We start from the raw sequence: 22,068 nt of genomic DNA, 5'->3' as shown, positions 1-22,068 counted from the left end.
ACTGTACGAGCTAGTATTCAAAATTTACATTACAAACTGCCACTCCTCCATCTTAGCTTTCAGCACGTCCAGAGAGATATAAACGATGAGTGGGTCACAGAGTCCACTCATCAAATGGTGATTACACAAACCTTTTGATGAGTCCTTGTGAACAGCCAGTGCAACTGTTTTCTAGTCTGGCATCTACAGAAGTTCTCTCAATAATTAGCGCAGTGAGGTCTTGATTCCAATCCTGCATAAATATTTATTATAGAAGGTGTACTGTGTACAAATAGATAATACTCATAATGTAGTGGTAATAGGGTTAAAAACTTATAGAAAGTATGGCGCATATTTTGTGAGGGGCTTCTGTTAGCATCGGTTACAAAGAATACCTTATTTCTTTCAGATTTTGGGCTAGTCCATCCTTAATGTGTACGATTAACCTTCTTTACCTACTTAGTAAAACGGCTGTGAAATCACTGTTTTCATCGGAATTCAGAAATCTGGTGTATTGTCGATCGATGTTATCTCGCTCAACATTCAGCTTATACTTTTATGTAAGATCATTGTAGAACGAATATTGTACAGCCTGGAGCCGTCAGTGTGTGTTGCGCGAACGACGCGTGTTGAAGTGTATTGAGGGCGTGGGGACTTGACCGATTTAATACCAGCGTCTGCAAGCAAAACTGTCAACTCAGCCTCTCAACCTGAAATCCATGGATTGATCAAAATCCACACAAAAAAGTTAAAATTAATTAATGATTTCAGACAAACGATCTAGCTCTCATAGCATAGAAATGCTGATGACGCATTTCTATATTTGTTGGCGTGTCGGTGATTTTCTGAGCGCAGGTTGTTGCATCCTTTTTACAATTTACATATATACTGTAAAACACGAGGACGTGTCATGGACCGAAGAAGAAACGTGTAATTTCGAAACATTACTCAGTACCGCGGCTTTGTTGCTTCTAGCAATCTGCTATGGCGGTGAACCAGGTCAGTATAAACCGACAGTAAACCTGAAGGCAAATTATTTTGTATTATAAACCGACTGAGTTTTTCTGCAAAAGGAGTTGTGATTCTGCTAAACTGGCACGTTCTTCAAACATGTAAACTGGCGAGTAAAACAAATGCATTCCCAGCTAAGTCGAAGGTGATCTAGTACCTAACTAACATTCCACTTTTGTCAGGTCAAGATGGTTATAGCCGACAATGTGATGACGTAACTAAAATATGTTCGAAATATAATCAATGTAGTGCAGTAACTAAAAACATCTTGCAAATTAATTCAACATTAACATTTTTATGGTCTAGTAATCAGAAAAATTCAAGTCGAAATGCCTAAAAAAATGAATATGTTCCAAATTTGTGCACTTTTTTATTGAAATTTTCTACCAATCACCATCAAACTCCAACCACTTCCACATGGCGACAACAATGACACTTCCTGCAGCGACGTCCTCACACGACAACACGGCTCTGAGCATCGATGACGATGAGCGCTTGCTTTCGCATAATGCTGCTGCTGCTTCTCGCGTCACAGGCGGATCCAAGGGTGCTGTAGTCGACCCTGCTGTGCATCGTTTTCCTTTCTGCATCGTGTGGTCTCCCATACCCATTCTCACATGGTTCCTCCCCTTCATTGGACACATGGGCCTCGCTGACAGCAAAGGGTGAGCTCTTAGTATTCTAATAAGCAAATGTTTATTGATATTAATTAATATTGGTGGTTTGATTCAGGATCATATTCGACTTTGCTGGGCCCTACACTATCGGGCGCGACGACTTTGCATTTGGATCTGCCACGCGCTACATACAATGCAACGTAGCGCCTGAAGACGCAGACAAGTGGGACGAAGCGGTTGCTGCGGGTTGCAACATCTACGAGAAGAGGATGCACAATTTGTGCTGTGACAACTGCCACTCGCACGTGGCTGTGTGTCTGGAGCACGCTAACTACGCTGGCCGCAAGCGGTGGAACATGGTGGAACTCTGCTTCTGGATGTTCTTTCGGGGCAAATATGTGAGTGTTGCCGCATTCATCAAGTCGTGGTTACCATTTGCATTCGTGCTTGCCTTGATTGCTATTATCCGATCGACTGCGTAAGCGAAGAGAGCGTTTCTGACGTCAACTTGAATACTTTCGATTAACTACTGGACGAGAGTGGAGTTTAAAATCGATGACAGTCACGATAATGTTGCCTATGCACTCCAGTCTTTGACAAAAGATGAACGCCACATCAATTGCGCAGGCGCCACCCTCCAGATCATCGTTCCCTTTGTAGCATACGTGTTGAAGTTTAGCTGTAGCCATTTCTCTCCATTCACAATCTGATAGGTTAAAATGCGTTCATTTTCACCCAATCCACACACCCACCGACACTTCCTCTTCCACAGTAATTCGAAGTACAAATTACCAGTATAAAGTACAAATTCTAATTGGATATGTCCGATACTACACGGCACCTCGATGCGACGCTCTCTGCGTCGACATCTCACGACGACCCTGAGCCGCTAGAAGCCTCGCAGTCAGTGCACCATACAGAGGAGACGCATGTGCAGACAAGAGAAGAAGAAAATACACTGGAACAGCGCAGCTTCGGCTCCGAGATGTCCCACAAAAGCGAGGAAGAAGAAGACGACGGCTGGATGGTCACTCCACTGGTCGGGCGTCAAGATGTGCGCATCAGCTCTGAGGAAATGACAGAAGAGGACGAAGCCGATGTGGAAGCCAGTGTCCGTGAGGCTCTGCGGCTTCTGGAGGACTCGATAGACGGCGGAGACGAAGGGGAGAGCGAGGGAGAACAAGAGAGAGACCAGTGGAAGGCTGGGAGGGCGGAAACAGTCTACCTTGACTTTGTACACGAGGTAATGGAGGACAGATGGACACTGGACGACATAGATGGACAGCATAATGGTCATTGGAGGACGCCAGAAGAACAGGTAGACATCGAAGAAGTGGAGATACAAGAGGACAATAACGAAGAGACTGTCGGTGAGGACAATGAGGAGCATAATGGAGACACATTGGATCATCAGGAAAGAGAGCAAGAGCAGCAACACGAGTGGCAAGAAGCCTATACAGCCAAAGGACGAGTATACTACTACAACAGACGCACACGCGAGTCTTCTTGGAAGAAGTAGGTTACTACAATGTTGGGGATACGTATGACGGTATTGATTTTTTGTCATTTTGCAGGCCGAGTCATTATAATCCGAGTTCAAACCAACCACAGCCGTCTGCTGCAGCTACTGAAGAAGAGTCTGTGCTGCATCGCTCCGTGTTGCGCCAGAGTCTTGGATATCGCCCTTCAGCTTCACCTTCAGCGTCTCCAATTTCCAGGATAGAGCGGCAGGCGACTTTGTATTGCAATTTTTGCGGCGAACAGCAGCCGTCGGACCAGCTCGCATCGCACTTTCAAGAGTGCGCATCAGCCAAGTTCCACAAGCGACGCTTGTCCCCGCTGTATTTGAGCTTTGAACGCGCTCTCGGAATAATGTCCGAGGACTCGACATTGAGATCGTTGCATTACGCGTCGTCGTTCCCAGATCCTACACCTCATGAACGACCAGAAGCTACGTCGATGCAGGATAGTTTGTTGCTACTGCGACCACGTCGTCGACATTCAAGTGTCAAAGACACGGATAGTACGCCGCAGAAGCTCCGTACCAGCCAAAGTAGAGTATTCGGTACAGCAGAGAACGGGTTGAAGGTGTCACCAACGAAGCAAGAAGCCACAGACGCACCTCCATCCCAAACTACTGACGCTGAGTCGTCCAAGCGTAAGAAAAAAAGCGTCAAGAAAAAGAACTCGCAAGCTACGAGTACATTCCCAGTAAAGCAGAGTATGGAGACGTGTCGGTATTGCAACCGGAGCTTCGCTGAAGGTCGACTAGCCAAGCATGAAGCAGTCTGTCCTCGTGTGTTCGGCAACGAAGGATCTTGGGGACGAGGCACTCCATCGAGCCAGACATCCCCGTCCAAGCCGAAAAGTACTCGAGTTGGCACACCACCGAGTTCTGTAGGCTCTGTGGCACTTAAGTTGCACAAGTTGAAGGACCACACACTGCAGCAGAGCTACAAAGAACATCAAGCCACGCTGGTGTTGTGTCCATGTTGTCACCGAAAGTTTGCACCCTCGGGAGCCCAACAGCATATTGCTATCTGTAAAGGAGTCCAGAACCGCCCAAAGAACCCCATCCCATTGCTACGTGACTACGCTATGGCTGGCTAATGGTTAAATATGGTACGAACTGTTGAGGATGTATTCTTTTGATAGATGTATAGATCAATGCAACAGCATTGTGCACTCCTTTTTTGACTGGCTGTTGTGCGCTATCATTTAGGGTCGGAATCCAGCGTAAGCCTTTTCAAGAATCTCCTTGCGGATCTTCGGATAGTCTGGATACTGGTCCAGTACCTTGTTGCAAACATCCACAGCGAGGACGAGTTTCTTGGCCTTGAGGTAGTTGAAGGCGAGCTTGAATCCGATCGCAGCGCTCGCTTCACCCTCGCAAGTCCAGGCTTCTTGATAGCATTCAGCTGCGTCGATGTACGACTGCTCTTTCTCCATCACCAGTCCAAGCAACTCCCAGGCTTTCCCAGACGACTTGTTATGAGTGAGTGTGCGCTTGCAGAGCTCCTGTGCCAAGTCGAATTTGCCTCGGTTGATGTAGATATCCGCCAGCAGCAGGTAGCTGCGTTCGAACTCGTCAGCGAGCGTTTGGTCGTAGGTCATCTTGGCGATACGCTTGAGTTGGTTTCGCGCTTTGGGCTGCTGCTTGGTGAGCATGTAGCCAGTTGCCAGTCCAAGTAATGCTGGAACGTAATCGCGATCGACGGTCTCGAGGATCTCCATGAAGAGCTGGATAGCCTTGTCCAACATGCTCTTGGTCCGAACAGCGAGTACAGCGTAGGCTTCCAGCACGCGGAGTTTGGCGTCGCGTTCGTTGCGAGCAATCGGCAGCTCATCCAGGAGCGTATTGGCGATGCGCAAGTTCTCCGTCTGCTCCTTCGTGTTGCCTTCCGTGGTGTCGTTAGCGGCATCCCAGAGGTTTTCGTTGTCTGGGTTGAGGTAGATCTCGATCATGTTGATGAGCGCTCGCTCGCCCCATTCCGGATCACGTCGAGCCAGATTGAACTCGTCGATGGCTTCCACCACGTTGTTCCGGTAGCGAGCGTACAGTCCCTTGCAAAAGTGAAGACCAGGTGCGTGTGCAACACGGACATTGGCACTGCGTTCTGCTAGCCGCAGATAGCGCTGAGCCAAGCCTCCTTGCTCCTTATCAGCCGAAGACGTGTGCAGCTTACCAGCCCGACGCAACATAACTAGGAACCGACTCAGAGCTGCGAAGTTGTCAGGACGACTATCGAGGAGCTGCTGGAAGTGGTAAATAGCGGAGTCGTTGTCCTCTTTTTGGAGTAACAAGTCAGCGAGCATCAACGCAGCTTCTTCGTGCGCTGGATTGAGTCGAAGCAGCGTTGAACAGCGCACCTGACACTGATCCAAGTCGCCCATCTGCTGATATGAACGTGCTAGATGCAGCAGCGAACCTTCGTGCGTTTCGTCCGAACGCAGAGCCAACGTGCAGTATTTGACGACGTTTTCACGCTCACTGTTGCCTGGGGCCGACGCGTAGATGGACGCTATCTGGAAGCAAGTATTCGCGATAGCTGCTCGCTGTTTGTTGAGCACGTCAGGCTGTTCGTCCTTCTGGCGGTCCAGAATCACCTTCTGAATAGCGTAGGCCTTCAACAACGCCTGCACTGCCATTTCGTCACTACCCAGACCACGGTGAATTGTTGGTAGAACCAGTTGCAGATTTACAACTTGGAGGAGATGACTCAGAGCCTCCGAGTCGCTGGATGGAGCTTGCTGGACGACACGCTGTGCCTGATCAAAGTGACGGAGTTTGGCGTACAGTTCAGCGAGGTCTTTACGCAACACCAAGTTCCCCGGTGCCATCTTGAGCGCTGTCTCGTAGTAGTCCACGGCTTTGAGATAGTCGTGCTTGGAGATGAGGACACGCCCGATACGGCCTGCAATTGTTGGGTCTCCAGGACTTAGTGCCTTCGCACGCTCGAAAGACTGCACCGCTTCATCCAGCATTTGAATACGTAGATACGCCTCAGCCAAGCTCACGTGTGTTGCGTGACACGGATTGATCGCCACAAGCTCCTGGTAGCAGCGTGCGTACAAGTGCTTGTCCTTGCGATACTGCAGATAGATGTCGGCTTTGACCATTTGCGCCTTCGTGAACGCTGGAGAAGCCACGGGAACACTACTCAGCATGGCGATAGCTGCGTCATAGTCGCCACGTTTGATAGCAGCTCGCTGTTGGCAACGAGTACGCGGACTTCTTGAGATGTACCACGGAAGACGTCGAGTGCTTCACGCACAGTCTTCGTGGCTTCGGATATATCGTTGAGCTGTGACAGCACTTGAGCCATGTGGATGTACACTGAGGCCTTGCCGAATAGTGATACGTTGTCATTCTCTGATGGTTTCTGTCGCCGGATTCCAGAACTTCCAGTACTTTGCGTCATCTTCATGGCGGTTTGCAGAGTTTGTAGTGCTTCACAGAGTTTTCGAGGATACGAGCCTTGATGATGTAGTACGAGAGCGATTGACGAACAGAGAAGTCGTAGCTGAGAGCCTGATCTAGAGAAGCTGAAGCTGCTTTGAAATGTTCACGTTCGAGACTCACTCGAGCCTGCATAAGGTGCGCCTTGGAGTGCCCAGGCTCCATTTTCAAGATCAAATTGGACACCTGATAGGCGTCATCTAGTCGCTGGGCGTCGAAGTAAGCCTGTGCGAGCACGAACTGTGCTCGAAGGAAACCGGGGGACTTGTTAACAAGCTTCTCGAGGATGTTCATGCCCTTGGCAACCGCATCTGAGCTGTCATCGGAGCCTTGCTTAGACGTATCCCCTTGCAAGAATTCTGTCGCCACTTCAACAAGAAAAATCGGGTTAAGCAGACTCATCGTATCGTGAGTGGAGACGTCAGGTCCCTGGATAGCCTCCTTAAGCTTGTCCATATGGACCTGCATGGTTTGTTGCAGCAGCTTGACTTGTCTGGGTCTGTCACGGTCTTTCTCCCAGCTGAGTAACGCTTGGAGGAACGCAAAGCTGGCACTGGCACCCAGGGATTCCTGAATAACACTAAGGAATTCCATTTGTTGAGAAGCGTCTTCAAGTTGTCCAAGCTTGATCTGACAGTAGATCATCCCGTGCAGCGCCATTTCATTGGATTCGTCAAGCTTCAAGGCTTCTTTGTAGGACTCCATGGCTTCTGCGAAGTCTCCAAGTAATGCACGCTGGTAGCCACGCTCGGCACGGAAAGCTCCGCTCTCAGGGTTCAGTTGAATGGCGTGCTCTATCAGTCCCAAGCTACACTGCAGGACCTCCGAGTCTCGATCTGATACACGAGCAGTACAGCGCGAGATCTCACAGAAAAGCTCTGGGTTGGCTGGTTCGACTCGTTTCAGAGCTTCAAGCAACTCTCGGATACGCTCTGCAGCCTCACGGGCCCGACCGTCACGAGACAAAAGCAGCAGGATCATGATACGCAGCGCCTCAATATCACGAGAATTCTCACTTAATGCTCGCTCCACACTGTCCATACATTGGTCCCAGTTGCCCATTTTGAGCAACACCAAGGCCTTCTCACTCAACGAGTGCTTGAACCATGGGAACTGCACAGTAAGCTCGTCATAGAATTCAAGAGCACGGGGATACGTCTTCTTTAGGTCAAAATACTTGGCCATGCCCAGCACTAACTCAGCATCTTTTCGACTAATACAAACATTATAGAAGTTAGTACAGATATTTTATAGGATACCTAGCAACTAAGTCACGTACTCCGTCACTTGATCGAAAAACTGGATGGAACCGTCACGCAAGTCTGCCTCTCGTTTGATCTTAGTATCTACAGTGAGGTCCACCCACCCACGGAGGATAAGAGCTCGTTGACGGAGTGCTCCATCGGAGCTGCTTTTACCACTGGTGCTTAATAATTGGTCGAGGATCTTGCGAGCCTTTGCGTGTTCGTTTAAGTGCCAGAAGAACGTGGCGCAGAGCATCAAACTCGCGCTAGATGCGTTCTCCTCGGCCATGACCAACTGCAGTTCCAGCTGAGCTACTTCGTCGTGGTCGACGTGTTTGCATTGCGAATGAGCGTAGACCAATGCGTGGAGACACGGTAGTTCGACATCTCGCCCAGTTCTTTTGAGGTTCTCGAGCTCTCGAATTGCAGACGAATAGCTACGCTCCAACACGATGCCAAAGGCGCGCCAGAACAAGATAGCCGAGTCGCTGCCTTTCTTCTCGAGTATTTGCTCACATAGACGCTGAACATGGTCATACCATCCTTTGCGAAGGTAATAGTTGATCAACACGCGAGGATCCATCCCAGCAGAAAGTAAACTATTGCGGCGCCCCTCCAGCTAAAAGAAAATCTAAAACAAAACGATCCAGTTTGCTTGAGGCTTTTGAGCGCGTTGGATCGCACATTTCAATGGCGTTAATGAAGCGTATTCCTTAGTCGCAATGTAAATTATGCTTAGAAAACTCCGTTTTTCTCAAACACTTCTTTTTAATAAGATTATGCTACCCATAAACCCACAACACTTCTTTTCTTAATTTGATTATGCTGCTCTTGTGGCATCATAAACCTCTTGAGCATGCCCTCATTAGCCACGCACCATTTCGTGAGATCTCGTCTATTCCGCAATTCGCCTCGTCCTGCCTGTGGCAAATCATACAACAGGAAGAGCCTCGTTAGGAATCATGCGTTCATATATGATCGCTCTAGTTCTTGTTGCAGCTAATCTCCTAGCTGACGGCGGTTGTACACCAGCAACTAGCTACCCTGGGGTTGAGGGGGAAACGACACAAGAAACTCAACTGTTGCGGTGGAATTCGGTTAACACAGGCAACGGAGAAGAAAGGGCCTTCAACTTTGACGCTTTAAAGAAGTTTATTCCAGGAAGAAGTGCCTTCAAGAAAGCGATGGAGCGCAAGGCGATAAAGAAGGCACAAGAAGCAGCGAAAAGGGAGGTGTGGTTTAACAAGTTAAAGACTGAAACATATCAGTACAAGGAAGCGTTCCCAAAATGGAAGCAAGAGCGTAAGTCACCAAGTGATATTGCACGAATGTTCTCAACTGCGGGCAAGAATAGTAAAGAAGCTGACGGGATCGTCGCGAACTTTAAAACTTTTCTTGGGGATGATAAAACTCCAGTGTTGCCGCGCGATTAAAAGGTTTGGAAACACGTACTCCTACTACTTGTTTCGCCAAGAGTGTTGTCGGCTAGTTATACTGTATTGTCCGGATAGGTGGTTGCGAATACAGATGTAATTTGTGGCGTTCCTAGGTGGATAAAACTTCCAGACAAATGATTATGCTACGTACTAGGGCTGAGGGATAGCATCGGGTCACGGAAGCAAGAACCTTGAAAGCTCTCCTCAAACCGCCTTGGGGCTTGGACGAAAAGGATAAGCAGATTTCGGAATATCACGGTCTAAAGTAAAACTATTTGTTGCTTAGCTCCTTTCCACTGTTTTACTAAAGGAGCCCACGCGGATGGAAAAGTTTCTAGGACGCGCGTTGTATTCGCATATTTTCTGGATAAGCAGCAGAGCTCCAGCGAGATGATGATGTCTGTAACGAGCGCCGGGTACAGCCATCGTTTGCCAAGCCGCCCGTGGTTCAAGCGGCTCTAGCACTGCTTCACGCGCCAGTTCTTCTATTGCAGCACGCACACGCATGTTTCTCAACTGAGCAATAGCGCGGGCCTTAGTCCTGCTGTGCACTAAGAAGCTTTGAAATTTCGAGGGTGGCATGTTAACCAAAACTTTAAAACTGCCAAAATATTGCAGGGAGTTGAGATTATGATATACCGGATGAATGTAATATGACATGAAAATTTACTTAAAATGCAGAAAACGGATCTTTTCAAATTCACAAATTTCCCTCTTTCGAAAAGCAAGACAAAGCTCAGTCATTCGAAGTCCACTGAGCAAAGTAACACAAGCCGATCTTAAGAACTTGATATGCTCTAATACCTATCGAAGGTAATCTACGGTTTCGATATCAAATAAACCCACGCGAGTTAATGTAGGTGCCAGTAAGATTCTTAATATCTCGCGCGAGTTAAGAGTGAGTTTCGAGAACTTGTATACTGCGTCGTCTGAGCAATTTGTTGTTATTTCTCCTCGTGTTCATCTTCTAGCTGTATAATTAAGCTTGCAGTGCTGTTATTTTGCCCCCATAGAGAGCGTGTTTGACTTGTAATGCGATATTCACAGCCTGTGTTCCACAAGACTGCGTAGTAAGTGAGGCTTTTTGAGTAATTTCCAGTGTTTTAAAAGCGTCAGATGTATCGCTCTACCGGTAGTATCGAATTGTAACTATGAATGAATGGGCCAATCAATGCATGTACGGAGTAGGTATGGCAGCGCTGAAGGAGTAATGCAAACCATAATACTCCCAACGACATAGCTTGCTCCGGATCATTGTCTCTAGTACAAATGCGTTTTGCTAAAAACTGTTGTCGGCTCTCGTCGATTACGTTCCAATTCCCTGTATAAACTGATTGCGGGTATCCTACCGATCTTTTTGGCGAAACGGCGTCGTACATACCATTGTGTCAATGCGTGTGCTGTTGCTTCTCGTTTTTTTCTCTTCTTGGTTACAAACTGCGTCCTGTTGGCGGCAATGGACATGGACCACCAACGTATCGAGTCCCACAGCAAGACGTGGTCATTCGTTCGTGACGTACGCCAGTCAATTGATCGTGTTCGGGGATCGAACGGAAGATACCACAAAGACTCATGTGCCAAAAACCTACGAGATCACTCGCGTCAATGGATCCCTCGAGTTTTTATCCTACGAGGACAAAATCGCTTACGAAACGGACTCGACTGTAGTTCCAGTTGCAGTTTTCTTCAATGACGTCTGGAGCTACAACATAAGTCAGTATTCCGAGAAATATGTCGTGTTCATTGCACAAATTCTTATCTTTTTTTTAAATGCTGACAGACTGTACCAGGTATGCAGACAATAGCTGCTTAAATAGGGCATGGGAAGTTTTAGATGAAGGTGCAGAGTGGGGAGGTTGTACGAAGGTTCTAGGTGCCTCCGTATGTACACATCCATCGGAAAGGTGGATGCACAGTGCTGAAGTGTTTAGTGACAAAACGATGGCAATCTACGGAGGATTCGGCCCCATGTGCGGCGATTACTGTGACGATTTGTGGTTATATGACTTCTCCGATGGCTCATGGACGGAGATGATCGAGTTAGGGAGCGCTCGCAATGGACCGGGGAAGAGATTCAAGTTCTCCAGCGTTGTATTGAACGATAAATTTTACGTTTTTGGCGGATTTCGACTCTGGCATGGATATGCACATGAGAACAGCGAAGAAAACGACTGGGGTGGAGTTCATCAGTACCCACTTGGTGGATATCTAAACGATCTGTGGGTGTATGACAAGGTCACTAATACTTGGACGAATATTACCGAGAAAGTCGAGTGTCCCACAGATTCGAAGCTTCTGGCTGATGCATTACTGAATAGTATTGAAGTTGAATGTGCAGTGACGTGGCCTCCAGCTCGAGCAGGACATACTTCTGTGGTTTTTGACAACGCCATCTTCATTCACGGAGGATATCGTACTTTTTTCCCGTACCCGACGACATCCAGCGCTGGTGCAGGCCGAGGAACGCTGGGAGTTCATGCAGTGGGATACACGCCGTACCCGACACACCCTTATTACTTGAGTGACATGTGGAAATATAATATTACTACAGGAATTTGGACCCGAGTTATACCGGACAGCGAATCTATTCCAGAATCCAGAGTGGATCACAGTCTCGTGGTCGCTAACGACGTATTCCTATTGTTCGGCGGCTACATCACTAATTATTACTACGACGACACTTGGCAATATAACGCTAGTACGTATTTAAAGTGCATGGACAGAAGTGTAGTAGGACTCACTTGTTGTGTTTTGCTGTGTCAGGTGCAAACCGTTGGGTCAAACAGCATTCATTTGTGTATCCAAAGTATCCAGCTTCATGCACCGATGACTTAGAATCTCGGCGACTACCGCACAGTGGAAATTACGCCGCGTATGTCCCATCTTCCAACTTAGCTGACAATCCAGATGACTACTATTTCATTGCAGAAACACACTACGGCACGAAAACGGTATCATATACGGCAATATCGCGAGATATCCATGATGTCTAATTACTTTATCTGCTGTAGTTTTCAGTGTTTGCAGAACCCACCCGAGGTTCAAGCCAGCAGAGCGTGTTCGTCCAACAAGCACGACGTCAAGCCCCAGGTTGGGATGGATGCCGTAATCGTCAAGACGGACGAGAAGACCTACCAGTAGCCCTACAATGGGAGCATCCGTCTCAACGCTCAGGACACATGAGCGTCTATCACGACGGATTCGATAAAATTTTTGTCTTTGGGGGATACGGCTACGAGCGCGCAGAAAAATACCACGATGCTATAACTTTCGCTGCTGCTTCTCTGGGAGATTTGTGGCAGTACGATCTTAACAATTGCATCAAGAACTGTTCGTTACACGGCACATGTTTGGCTGGGAACTGCCGCTGTGACGACGGCTACTATGGTGAAGACTGCTCGAATTCGTCATGTCCTGGATCGTACTGTGCGTACGACGATGCAAAGCAGTCGCAAACCTGCAATCATTGCTGCTTCTCGGGCTTCGAACATACAGACAACGACTCGTATGTGGAAAATGTACAGAAATTCCCATGTACCGTGGACAATGTGCACTATTCAAATGGAGTTTGTGACGGCTTTGGTAAATGTATCTGTAAGCCACCATTTATTGGAGATGATTGCTCTATTCGGAATTGTGGCTACAATTGCTCTGGCCGTGGGTACTGCTCCGTTGAGTTCCCAAACTCACGTTGTATGTGTGATGAAGGCTGGTACGGCAAATACTGCGAAACACGTAAGTGTCTTTCTTTTGTTTTTATTTTTTTAATGCACTAATGTTTTTTTTATAGAAATGTGCCTCAACAATTGCTCGTATCCGAATGGCGAGTGTGTGAACGGCAGTTGCTACTGCGCTATGGTCTACGAGCCGTATAACAACACGCTCGAGTACTTCCCGTTAATGGGGGAGGACTGTTCCTTCCTGGTCCCGTTCGCCGGTGCAGTTCGGATTTCAAGTTTTTCAATCATGATTTTGCTCATAGGAACGATTTTGACTCTTGTCCTAGTCAGAGATGACTGAATTCCAGTAAAAAAAAATCTATCCTTGTATCTTTCATTAGTTTTTAGACTTGTCATGTCGTTTCAGTGGCGACTCGTCACAACTGCTTCAACGCCCGTGATCTCCTATTGCGGCTGCTCGACTTAATTGTAGGATAGCAAAGCCTTGATTATTGACGCAGGATGGCAGGTTATGGCGGGGGCTACGGCCAGGCCAGACATGGACTCATGGTCGAGGAAGAGGACGACGAAGATCTGTATGAAGGGTTCAACTTCAGCATCGATCTCGCGCCTCCGCAGACGGCGGCGACCACCAACTACATGTCGTCGTCCTACGGTGCTCCAGCTTCTAGAGGAGGCTACAATCCACCAGGAACGGCCTTCAGGTACGATCATGGTCAATGACAAACTTCAAATGTTAAAAATTCTGACATGGTTATGTGATATTGAAGAGCACCACCGTCGCAAATGGGGAGACCAATTCCGGGCTCACGCATGGGCACAGCCCAACAATCAAGTGACGCACGACCCATGACTTCCGTGTCTGGAGCAGGATTCTCGGTATGAATTCGTGTTGGATAAATGTTGGATAATCCAACATTAACTTTATTTTTTTCACTTTAGTCGAATCCACGTACTGCCGGGGGTCAGAGAATGTTTGATCCTATGGGTGAATCTCGAAAAGCTGGCGCAGCCCCTGCTTTGGTAGAGAAAACTGAAAACTCCCCAAAAGAAGTGGCAAAAGAACTGGAACGGACAGTAAACGCGCTGATCGAGCAATCAGCCGAGTTGATTGCCAAGGAACAGTACGAAGAAGCGCTACATTCAGCCAAAGATGCTGGACGCAAGGAACGAGCATTCAACAAGCACTGCGAGCTCAATGGATTGGCGGATATGCTCAACATCGACTTAACTTATGCAGTTTTTTTCAATCTCGCAAATGCGTATCATTTGAATGGACTGTGGAAAGAAGCCATTCAGTCGTATACGCCGATAGTAAAGAACAAACAGTACGCTCAAGGCGGTCGATTGAGAGTTAATATGGGCAACATTTACTTTGAACAACAGCAGTATCCGACGGCTATCCGAATGTATCGCATGGCTCTGGATCAGATTCCGAACACCAGCAAGGAAGTGCGCTACAAGATCAAACGGAACATTGGAGGAGCGCAGATCAAGCTCGGACATTACCAGGACGCAGCAGCCACGTTCGAAGATATCATGGAAGGCAACGCCGACTTTCAGTCGGGTTTTAACCTCATCATTTGCTACTACGCTATTGGAGAGCATGAAAAGATGCGACGAGGATTCACGAACCTCATCACGATCCCGATGGAAGGAATGTCCGAGGAAGACGAAGACGAGTCCGGACTGGCCAACGAGTCGAAGCACAACGATGATACCCACACGTCTTCGAAAGAACACCTTCATTCACTCAAGACTGACGGGTTGAAAGCGGAGATCCGAGCGAGGAGGAAGAAAGCCATGGAGTACATTTTAGTGGCTGCAAAGCTGTGTGCTCCTGCGCTGGACAAGAAGGACTGGTTAGCAGGTTTCACGTGGGTTATCGACGCGTTAAAGCAGGAAAGCCACGAAAGTTTAGCGAGCGAAATGGAGATCTGTAAAGCTCATTGGTTCTTGAAAGAAAAAGAGTTCGACAAGGCAATCGAAGTTCTCAAGGCTTTCGAGAAGAAAGACCCCGCACACAAAGCCATGGCCGCTACAAACTTGAGTTACCTTTACTTTGTGGAAGGCGATACGGCTCAAGCGGACAAGTACGCGTCGTTGGCGGTGCGACACCAACGATACAACGCCAAAGCTTTGGTAAACAAAGGCAACTGTCTGTACGTTAAAAACGAATGTGAGCGAGCGAAGGAGCTCTTTCTCGAGGCTATCGGCGTGGAAGCAGACTGCATCGAAGCTATCTACAATCTTGGCTTAGTAAATATCAAGATGGGTGTACTAAATGAAGCGCTACAAGCGTTCGAGAAGCTTCACAGTATTGTCCCGACGAACGCAGAAGTACTGTACCAGATCGCAAACCTGCACGACATTATGGGCAACTACCGCCAAGCAGCCAAGTGGTTTAATATCCTCCTCTCATGCTTTGGTAGTAACGATAAACGAGACCGGAATACCAAGAACGTGGCCGACCCTGGAGTTCTCGCTCGCCTGGGTCAAATCTTCAATAAGGACGACGACGAGACCCAAGCTTTCCACTACCATCTTGAATCGTATCGATACTTCCCCATCAACTTGGATGTCATCTCCTGGCTTGGAGTCTGGTACGTCAAGAGCGAGTTGTATGAAAAAGCCATCCAGTTCTTCGAACGGGCCAGTCAGATCCAGCCCAATGAGGTCAAATGGAGACTTATGGTCACGAGTTGCTATCGACGTATGGGTGCCTATCAGAAGGCCATGGTGCTCTACGAACAGATCCATCAAGATTATCCTGAGAACCTCGAGTGTTTGAGATATCTCGTTGCTATTTGTAAGGATCTTGGTCAACGTTGCGACGGGTTTCAAGCCAAATTGGCCAAACTCGAACGTGACAATGCTGTTAACGTTCAGATGCCACCACAGCTAGCGCAACCTGTAGGCAACGGCCACTCACGGAACTCCAGTGGTGACAACGATGATTCACGAACTCAATCTTCTTACCAGAGACCGCAGGAAATTCAACGACAAGATAGTCGAGGCGCTTCGTCTTCTGTTTATGGAAATGGTAGCAGCACGCCGGAGTCACGAACACGTGAGAGCGACGACAACCGAAGCGATTTTGTTGCACCGCCACCAATGCAGACAGTAGCACCTACTACATCAAGGGCACCGCAGATTCAAAAGCGACCGAGCAAACACGAAGGTAGGAAAGCTGAAAGCTTTATTTTTTCGGGTTATTATTTTCTGATAGTTTTGTTGCAGAGACGGATGATTGGGGAGATGCTGATGTGGGTGACCTCTTAGGAGACTAAAAGCAGGGGATTGTTGAAATTGTAAGAGGCCATCGAATAATGGTAAACACGAACCATTTCAAAATGCTATCTCCTAAAGTAAAAGTGTAAACGATAAAAATCTTGCTTTTAACTCTCTTGGTAGGCTCTGATCACAGAGAGCGGCTCAGTCGGTCAGTGCTGTAATCGTTGACCGTGCGGTCAGCTTGGTACACTTTGCTAGTGTTGCAGTCTTGGGCTTCATCGACCATTTCGTCATCGGATTCTTGAAGACCCTCCTCCAGAAGGCGATTCAGCTCCGCATGCACGCGGGTGAAATCAAGTCCGTCATTCTGTTCGTGTTCGTCCCCACTTTCAACTGTAATGACGACGTCGGGTGGAGAGTTTGGCGGTGAGTATGGACGAAGAGGCTTGCGCGGATTCGGCATCACCGCTTTTGGCAGAGATCGCGAAATAGTGTATGCTAGCATCAGCGTTAACTTGCGAGGAATGGCCTTGGGCTTACAAGGAAAAATCGGAATTGAATCCGAGAAAGGTGAGCATACTAGTTATGGATGGGTAGTCGAAATGTGAATGATAGATAAAGTGCGTGGTTGACGATTACGCTAATAGTCAATGTCGTTCAACCATAGAATAATAACACCGGTAGTCATTGCATTTCAATCATTGAGTAAACATCCAAAATGAGAACAACTCAGTAAGAATGATTTTTTTTTTTCTCGATTTTGATGTCTGGACATGGAAGATACTACAGTACGTAGTAATAAAAGTGAGATCATTGAATTTATTGTCATGTTTCACGGACACAAGACGAGTATTTCGCTGCCTGTTGTAAATCTTCTGTGCGAGGAGGCTGTAGGACTCAATATTTAGTGCGGATCTTCGCAGCTTATTACTTCTTCACTGCAATACCAATTTTTCCGATCTGCTTGCCCGAGTTCTGCAAGTCAAACGCAGAAATCACTTCGTCCTGGCTAAACCCAAATGTCTCGTGAATGTAGGGCTGGACATTCTTACGTGTCACGAACTTGACCAATTCAGTCGTCAGCTGTTTACTGCCTGCTTGTACACCGCGGAGGGCGCAGCCTTGGATCAACGCCAGAAGAGGGACGTTGGGCATGTCTTCTTGTTTGATATCAGCCAGGTATCCGATGATAGCGATCATCCCGCCAGATGCTGTAGCCTTGATGCTCTGCTCAATTGTGCCAGCACCCCCGATCTCAATGACGTAGTCAGCTCCTTCTCCGTTAGTAAAACGAAGCACTTCGTCCGCCCAATTGGGTGTCGTGCTGTAATTGACCACATGATCCACGCCAAAGTTTTCCTTGACAAACCTTAGCTTTTCATCCGACGAGGACGTGACAATCGTCACAGCTCCAGCAGCTTTGGCGAGTTGGACACCCGTGATGGACACCCCACCAGTACCTATCAATACAACATGTTAGCGTGGATTCGATCATCATGAACGAACGGATACGTACCTTGGAAAAGCACGGTTTGACCCGGCTTCATGGGTACGTAACCATAGAGTGCATTCCACACAGTGGCGCCCGTGCAAACCAGCGATGCGAGTTGAACAAAGTCCAATTTGCAGTCAGTTGGGACCTTGATGATCGCCTGGGCCGGTACTGCGGCGAATTGACGTAGCGTTCCATCAACACCTCCACCTAGCATATACGCTTGGCTCTTCAGCGGACCGTACAGGTTGTCATAGGAGATGTTGATAATGACACGGTCACCGACTTGGATGTCATCGACTGCGTCTCCAACGGCAGCGACGACACCTGCTCCATCCGAACAAGGGACGAGGTTGTCCTTAACTGCTGCAGCCGGGTAGAACCCTCCGCAGATCTGGATATCACGTGAGTTGAGTGTGACACCATGGATCTCGACAAGCACTTCGTGGTCGCGAACGGTAGGCAGGGGCTCAGACTGGCATTGCAGATTGTGATGCGAGGTGCGGTCGTTGATACGATAAACAAGGTTGGTCGACATTGTTGCCGATGCTTGGAGAATTCAGGAATGCCCGGTCGCTCATTTCAGCACGAGACCTCGGAACGATTACGCAAACTGAATGAATGGATAAATGGGTAACCCCGAGGGGTTACCCATACAATACCCTCCCCCTCACCCCCAAGTCGTATCACGGTTCTATGGGAGTGAAACGTACTTATGAAATAAGGAAGTAGTAATACTAAAGTATGACCCACTACATGGTCTATGAGGATCACTCTTCCATGGTGTTGTAGCTGACTTGCTGGGTACGCTTATTACAGTGCCCGCCAAATCATTAAGACCCCCGATTTGGCGGGACACTTCTGACAATATCTCGGCTTCTAGCCTGAGTTGGGAACTGCTAGTTTGATATGTTCTCTCTATTAGGCTTACAGAGGTGCCACTTGTGTTAACAACTTAAATTTCAAAGTATCTGACAGGGCTGGTATACAAATGCAAGGTTTGGGCACCAGCGTCAAATTATTAAGACCACATCCTTTTTATGACGAAAATAGCTCTTTTATGAACAGACCATACAAACTTCTATATTAAAAGTTAGTACTTAGTCAGTCCACCTTTCTTCTTGATCACCGCTAGACAGCGGCGAGGCATGGACTCTATCAGCTTCAGCAAGTAGTCTAGCTGAATGGAATCCCATGCAGCCATGATTGCTGCCTCCAGATCAGCAACGTTTTGATACTGGTGGCCATGTGCGTACACCTTGGCCGCCATCGCAGACCAGACGTTCTCGATGGGGTTGCAGTCAGGCGAACGAGCTGGCCAAACCATGGTGTTGACTTGCATCTCCTGCAAGAATTGCTTCGATTCATGCCTCGCATGAATCGAAGCATTGTCTTGCTGAAATACAAAGTCAACACCGTAGTTAGCGTGAGCAAAAGGAAGTAGATATTCAGATAACGTATAAATATAGTCACCTGAATTCTGACGTCCACGCAAGATGGCCAGCTCACACTTACCTGCTGCGCTAAAACCGCCCCACACCATGACGCTCCCTCCGCCATTTTGGCGACGCAGATAAGACTGTGCTGGCTGGCGCATGTTCCGCCAGTAATATTTGAATCCGTCAGGACCATCTAGATTAAACTTCTTTTCATCTGAAAATATTGTATAAATCCAAGTTTCTAAAGAAAGCAAATATTTTAGAATACGAAATAGCAGCAAAATCTAAATACGACAAGCTTACCTGGCTTCAGTATGTACTCTTCCGCCCATTGCATACGGGCAACCTTGTGCGCTGCCGTGAGGGGGAGCGTGCGGTCCATCTTGGTGAAAACCAGATGGTCCACACGCTGCAGAACCCGCTGGATTGTCCTCACGGACGCCTTGATGCCGAGCTTGGTCTTGAGCTCCGAGGCGAAGAACTCGCCTGTTGCCGCGGCACGCACAAGCTGCCGCAGCTCTCGTTCCGTCAGTGCTGGTTGCCGCCCAGCCCTTCGCTCTCCACCGCTGTCTTCTTTTGGTCCCCGCTCCGGCTTGATTGCGTTCCGGACGGACGTACGGGACCGACCTGTCTTCCTAGCGATCTCGTGCAGAGAGACGCCTCCACCGTGGAGACCGACGATAAACCAGTGCTCTTGTTCGGAGAGGGCCTTGCCGTGGTCCATTTGAAAATGAAAGGCTCACAGCCTCCTTAGTCTCTAGCTATCCGCTCGTTTCCGCCAACCATCTTCTTATTTTGACCATCACTATTTTAATATAGAAGTTTGTATGGTCTGTTCATAAAAGTGCTATTTTCGTCATAAAAAGGATGTGGTCTTAATAATTTGACGCTGGTGCCCAAACCTTGCATTTGTATACCAGCCCTGTCAGATACTTTGAAATCTAAGTTGTTAACACAAGTGGCACCTCTGTAAGCCTAATAGAGAGAACATATCAAACTAGCAGTTCCCAACTCAGGCTAGAAGCCGAGATATTGTCAGAAGTGTCCCGCCAAATCGGGGGTCTTAATGATTTGGCGGGCACTGTAATCGATCTTCAAGTTTTAATTAAATTGTATTCCGGTTCAATACAGATTTTAGAGAACTCGGCAACAATTAGATGTGACGCTAAGGATCTGCATCTCTTCCTGGCGCAAAAGCATAAGGACACGTGGATGACGGAAGATGAAGTGAAACGAGGTGTGAAGGACGCTATTGGTTTGATAGAGGTGGATGTTGCGAGCCGAGCTACGACACATCGGCCTCCCGCTAAATGAAGTGGTGGATGTGGATGAAAACGAAGTAGTAAAAGGAAACGACTCTGTGAACGTTCTGGTGGTGGTTCGCTCAAATAAAAGGTTACGTTTAAATAGTGCTAAATCTTTGAAGAACGTTCCCAACTCGTGCCTTCAACGGACTTGCTACTCACTGAAGCAAGCCGTGTAGTCCGATTCACCCGGATGTAAGTATTATTTAACGCTTCGTCAATTCTATTTTGCCACACTTAGCAGCACGGAGATCAGTCACGTAGAAGCTCACGGGAAGCTTTTTTATATGAGCCTGGATGCATTCCGTACAGTATATTTATTGCAGGGGAGAGCGATCTCCCCATCTTCCCAGTCTTTAAGTCAACACCGGGACCGCCAACGAGGCAGTAACTACAATTTTGAATTGCCCAGGAAGAGAAGGCTAGGAAATTTAAATTTCGTAGTTACTTCCAACTTCTTGGAATCTTGCTCTTATTCGTTGGACTTAGGTGGTAGATCCAAACGCATTGCTTATACAAGATGATAACAGTACCACTCCTTTCTGATGCAGCAAGAAAGGCGTGACCTACGTGGTGTCGACGAGAAGCAAATAAGAGCTGTAGACGGTATACCCAGAAACGCTTCTTAAAACAAAGGAAGGGTTTTTCACTATATATACTGGTTTTTTTTAACGAAAAAAAACTACATTACATCTCACTATCATCGTCCGCATCAAATTATATTAATCATGGAAGTGCTTATTCTATATTATTTTCGGCTATTTTCTATGTTGAGTCATTTTGGCTGCTCAGCAGTCTATTGGAATGTCATCAACGCGTCATTAAAGTGATCGTCACTGACTAGAAGAAGGCTCCTAGCTTACAGTGCTGAAATCCGTGTTACCATGGGTACTATTATTTGACGCTACCAATCTTACACAAGAACATCATCGCCATCACGCAAAGGGGGATGACATTTATTTATTATTATTATTAAGAACATTAACCCATTCAGTCGTTGTTTATCTTTGGGATGTTAGGACTATTTCCTACTAATGCTGTCGTGAAGGCAAAAGAGCAGTTGCTTCTCCCTGATAATTATTGCATCGCTAAGTCTACAGCACGAATCGAATATACTTCAATAGACAATGGTGCTACCAGTGGCCGATGAAAACCTCTCCGCAGCAAGTATAACTGTGGAGCGAACATAGCGGTACATTGCTTTAACGCATTAATGCGCAGACAAATCTATCGGACATGAAAATGCGTATTGTACGAATGTTAAACTAGATTCAGGAATTCGTTGTTACGAAAGCTTGGCCAAATTCAACCTATAAACGAAGCTGAAATCACTTTTCTATCGCTACTGCAATTGGCGGTAGACCGACGGGCGCTCGTTCAAATTAATCCACTGATACCAAGATCAAAGTGGCATTTTGATGAGGTACGCCATGGTCCTAAACTGTATTCCACTTTAATTTTTCTATAAGGTACTTTTGCCATGGACAGATATGCTCGATCAAGAATGTGTCCGTTGTACCTGCAAACGTTTATACATTCAGCTTAGGTGTGCTCCCACGTCATTGTTTCCCACGACTTGCTAAATAAGCTCAAAATTGGGCCAGTCTTACAAAACATACCGCTGCGAGGGTGGCCTTGTCGGCCGTGAGCACTCCAGGGAGGACTGATACGC

At 47.4% G+C, this 22,068-nt stretch overlaps 8 protein-coding genes across 9 annotated transcripts; 5 read left to right on the top strand and 3 right to left on the bottom strand.

The window, feature by feature from the left end:
* Positions 1–1,384: 1,384 nt before the first annotated feature.
* On the top strand, positions 1,385–2,377 carry PPTG_11831 (hypothetical protein). Its single transcript, XM_008907020.1, has 2 exons — positions 1,385–1,655; positions 1,723–2,377. The coding sequence occupies exons 1-2, from the start codon at positions 1,408–1,410 to the stop codon at positions 2,087–2,089; spliced, it is 615 nt and encodes a 204-aa protein (XP_008905268.1). The 5' UTR covers positions 1,385–1,407; the 3' UTR covers positions 2,090–2,377.
* A 20-nt stretch (positions 2,378–2,397) lies between these two features.
* PPTG_11830 lies at positions 2,398–7,648 on the top strand. 2 transcript variants are annotated; one of them, XM_008907019.1, is made up of 3 exons: positions 2,398–3,122; positions 3,182–4,229; positions 4,330–7,648. In XM_008907019.1, exons 1-2 carry the CDS (start codon positions 2,428–2,430, stop codon positions 4,215–4,217), a joined length of 1,731 nt encoding a protein of 576 aa, XP_008905267.1. In that variant the 5' UTR covers positions 2,398–2,427; the 3' UTR covers positions 4,218–4,229; positions 4,330–7,648. The 2 variants fall into 2 exon arrangements, with proteins under 2 accessions (XP_008905267.1, XP_008905266.1); XM_008907018.1 differs by having other exon boundaries at positions 3,182–7,648.
* Positions 4,229–8,394, bottom strand: PPTG_11829 (hypothetical protein; the record flags this gene model as incomplete). Its single annotated transcript, XM_008907017.1, has 4 exons — positions 4,229–6,317; positions 6,383–6,490; positions 6,565–7,780; positions 7,847–8,394. 4 exons carry the CDS (start codon positions 8,392–8,394, stop codon positions 4,326–4,328), a joined length of 3,864 nt encoding a protein of 1,287 aa, XP_008905265.1. The 3' UTR covers positions 4,229–4,325.
* Positions 8,395–8,773: 379 nt separating this feature from the next.
* On the top strand, positions 8,774–9,244 carry PPTG_11828 (hypothetical protein; the record flags this gene model as incomplete). Its single annotated transcript, XM_008907016.1, has 1 exon — positions 8,774–9,244. The coding sequence occupies one exon, from the start codon at positions 8,774–8,776 to the stop codon at positions 9,242–9,244; it is 471 nt and encodes a 156-aa protein (XP_008905264.1).
* Positions 9,245–10,926: 1,682 nt separating this feature from the next.
* PPTG_11827 (hypothetical protein) lies at positions 10,927–13,291 on the top strand. Its single transcript, XM_008907015.1, has 5 exons — positions 10,927–10,960; positions 11,028–11,945; positions 12,011–12,198; positions 12,259–12,982; positions 13,038–13,291. The coding sequence occupies exons 2-5, from the start codon at positions 11,156–11,158 to the stop codon at positions 13,265–13,267; spliced, it is 1,932 nt and encodes a 643-aa protein (XP_008905263.1). The 5' UTR covers positions 10,927–10,960; positions 11,028–11,155; the 3' UTR covers positions 13,268–13,291.
* Positions 13,292–13,428: 137 nt separating this feature from the next.
* On the top strand, positions 13,429–16,286 carry PPTG_11826 (hypothetical protein; the record flags this gene model as incomplete). The annotated part of the gene is made up of 4 exons (XM_008907014.1): positions 13,429–13,631; positions 13,698–13,806; positions 13,870–16,108; positions 16,168–16,286. The coding sequence occupies 4 exons, from the start codon at positions 13,429–13,431 to the stop codon at positions 16,215–16,217; spliced, it is 2,601 nt and encodes an 866-aa protein (XP_008905262.1). The 3' UTR covers positions 16,218–16,286.
* Positions 16,287–16,348: 62 nt separating this feature from the next.
* PPTG_11825 (hypothetical protein) lies at positions 16,349–16,624 on the bottom strand (the record flags this gene model as incomplete). Its single annotated transcript, XM_008907013.1, has 1 exon — positions 16,349–16,624. The coding sequence occupies one exon, from the start codon at positions 16,622–16,624 to the stop codon at positions 16,349–16,351; it is 276 nt and encodes a 91-aa protein (XP_008905261.1).
* Positions 16,625–16,965: 341 nt separating this feature from the next.
* Positions 16,966–18,191, bottom strand: PPTG_11824 (hypothetical protein; the record flags this gene model as incomplete). Its single annotated transcript, XM_008907012.1, has 2 exons — positions 16,966–17,621; positions 17,678–18,191. The coding sequence occupies 2 exons, from the start codon at positions 18,189–18,191 to the stop codon at positions 17,089–17,091; spliced, it is 1,047 nt and encodes a 348-aa protein (XP_008905260.1). The 3' UTR covers positions 16,966–17,088.
* Between the last annotated feature and the right edge of the window lie 3,877 nt (positions 18,192–22,068).

This window comes from Phytophthora parasitica (assembly GCF_000247585.1).
Source record: "Phytophthora parasitica INRA-310 unplaced genomic scaffold supercont2.25, whole genome shotgun sequence".
NCBI lineage: Eukaryota > Oomycota > Peronosporomycetes > Peronosporales > Peronosporaceae > Phytophthora > Phytophthora nicotianae.
The sequence above is the reverse complement of the archived record's forward strand: the minus strand, read 5'-3'. Positions and strand labels throughout refer to the sequence as shown.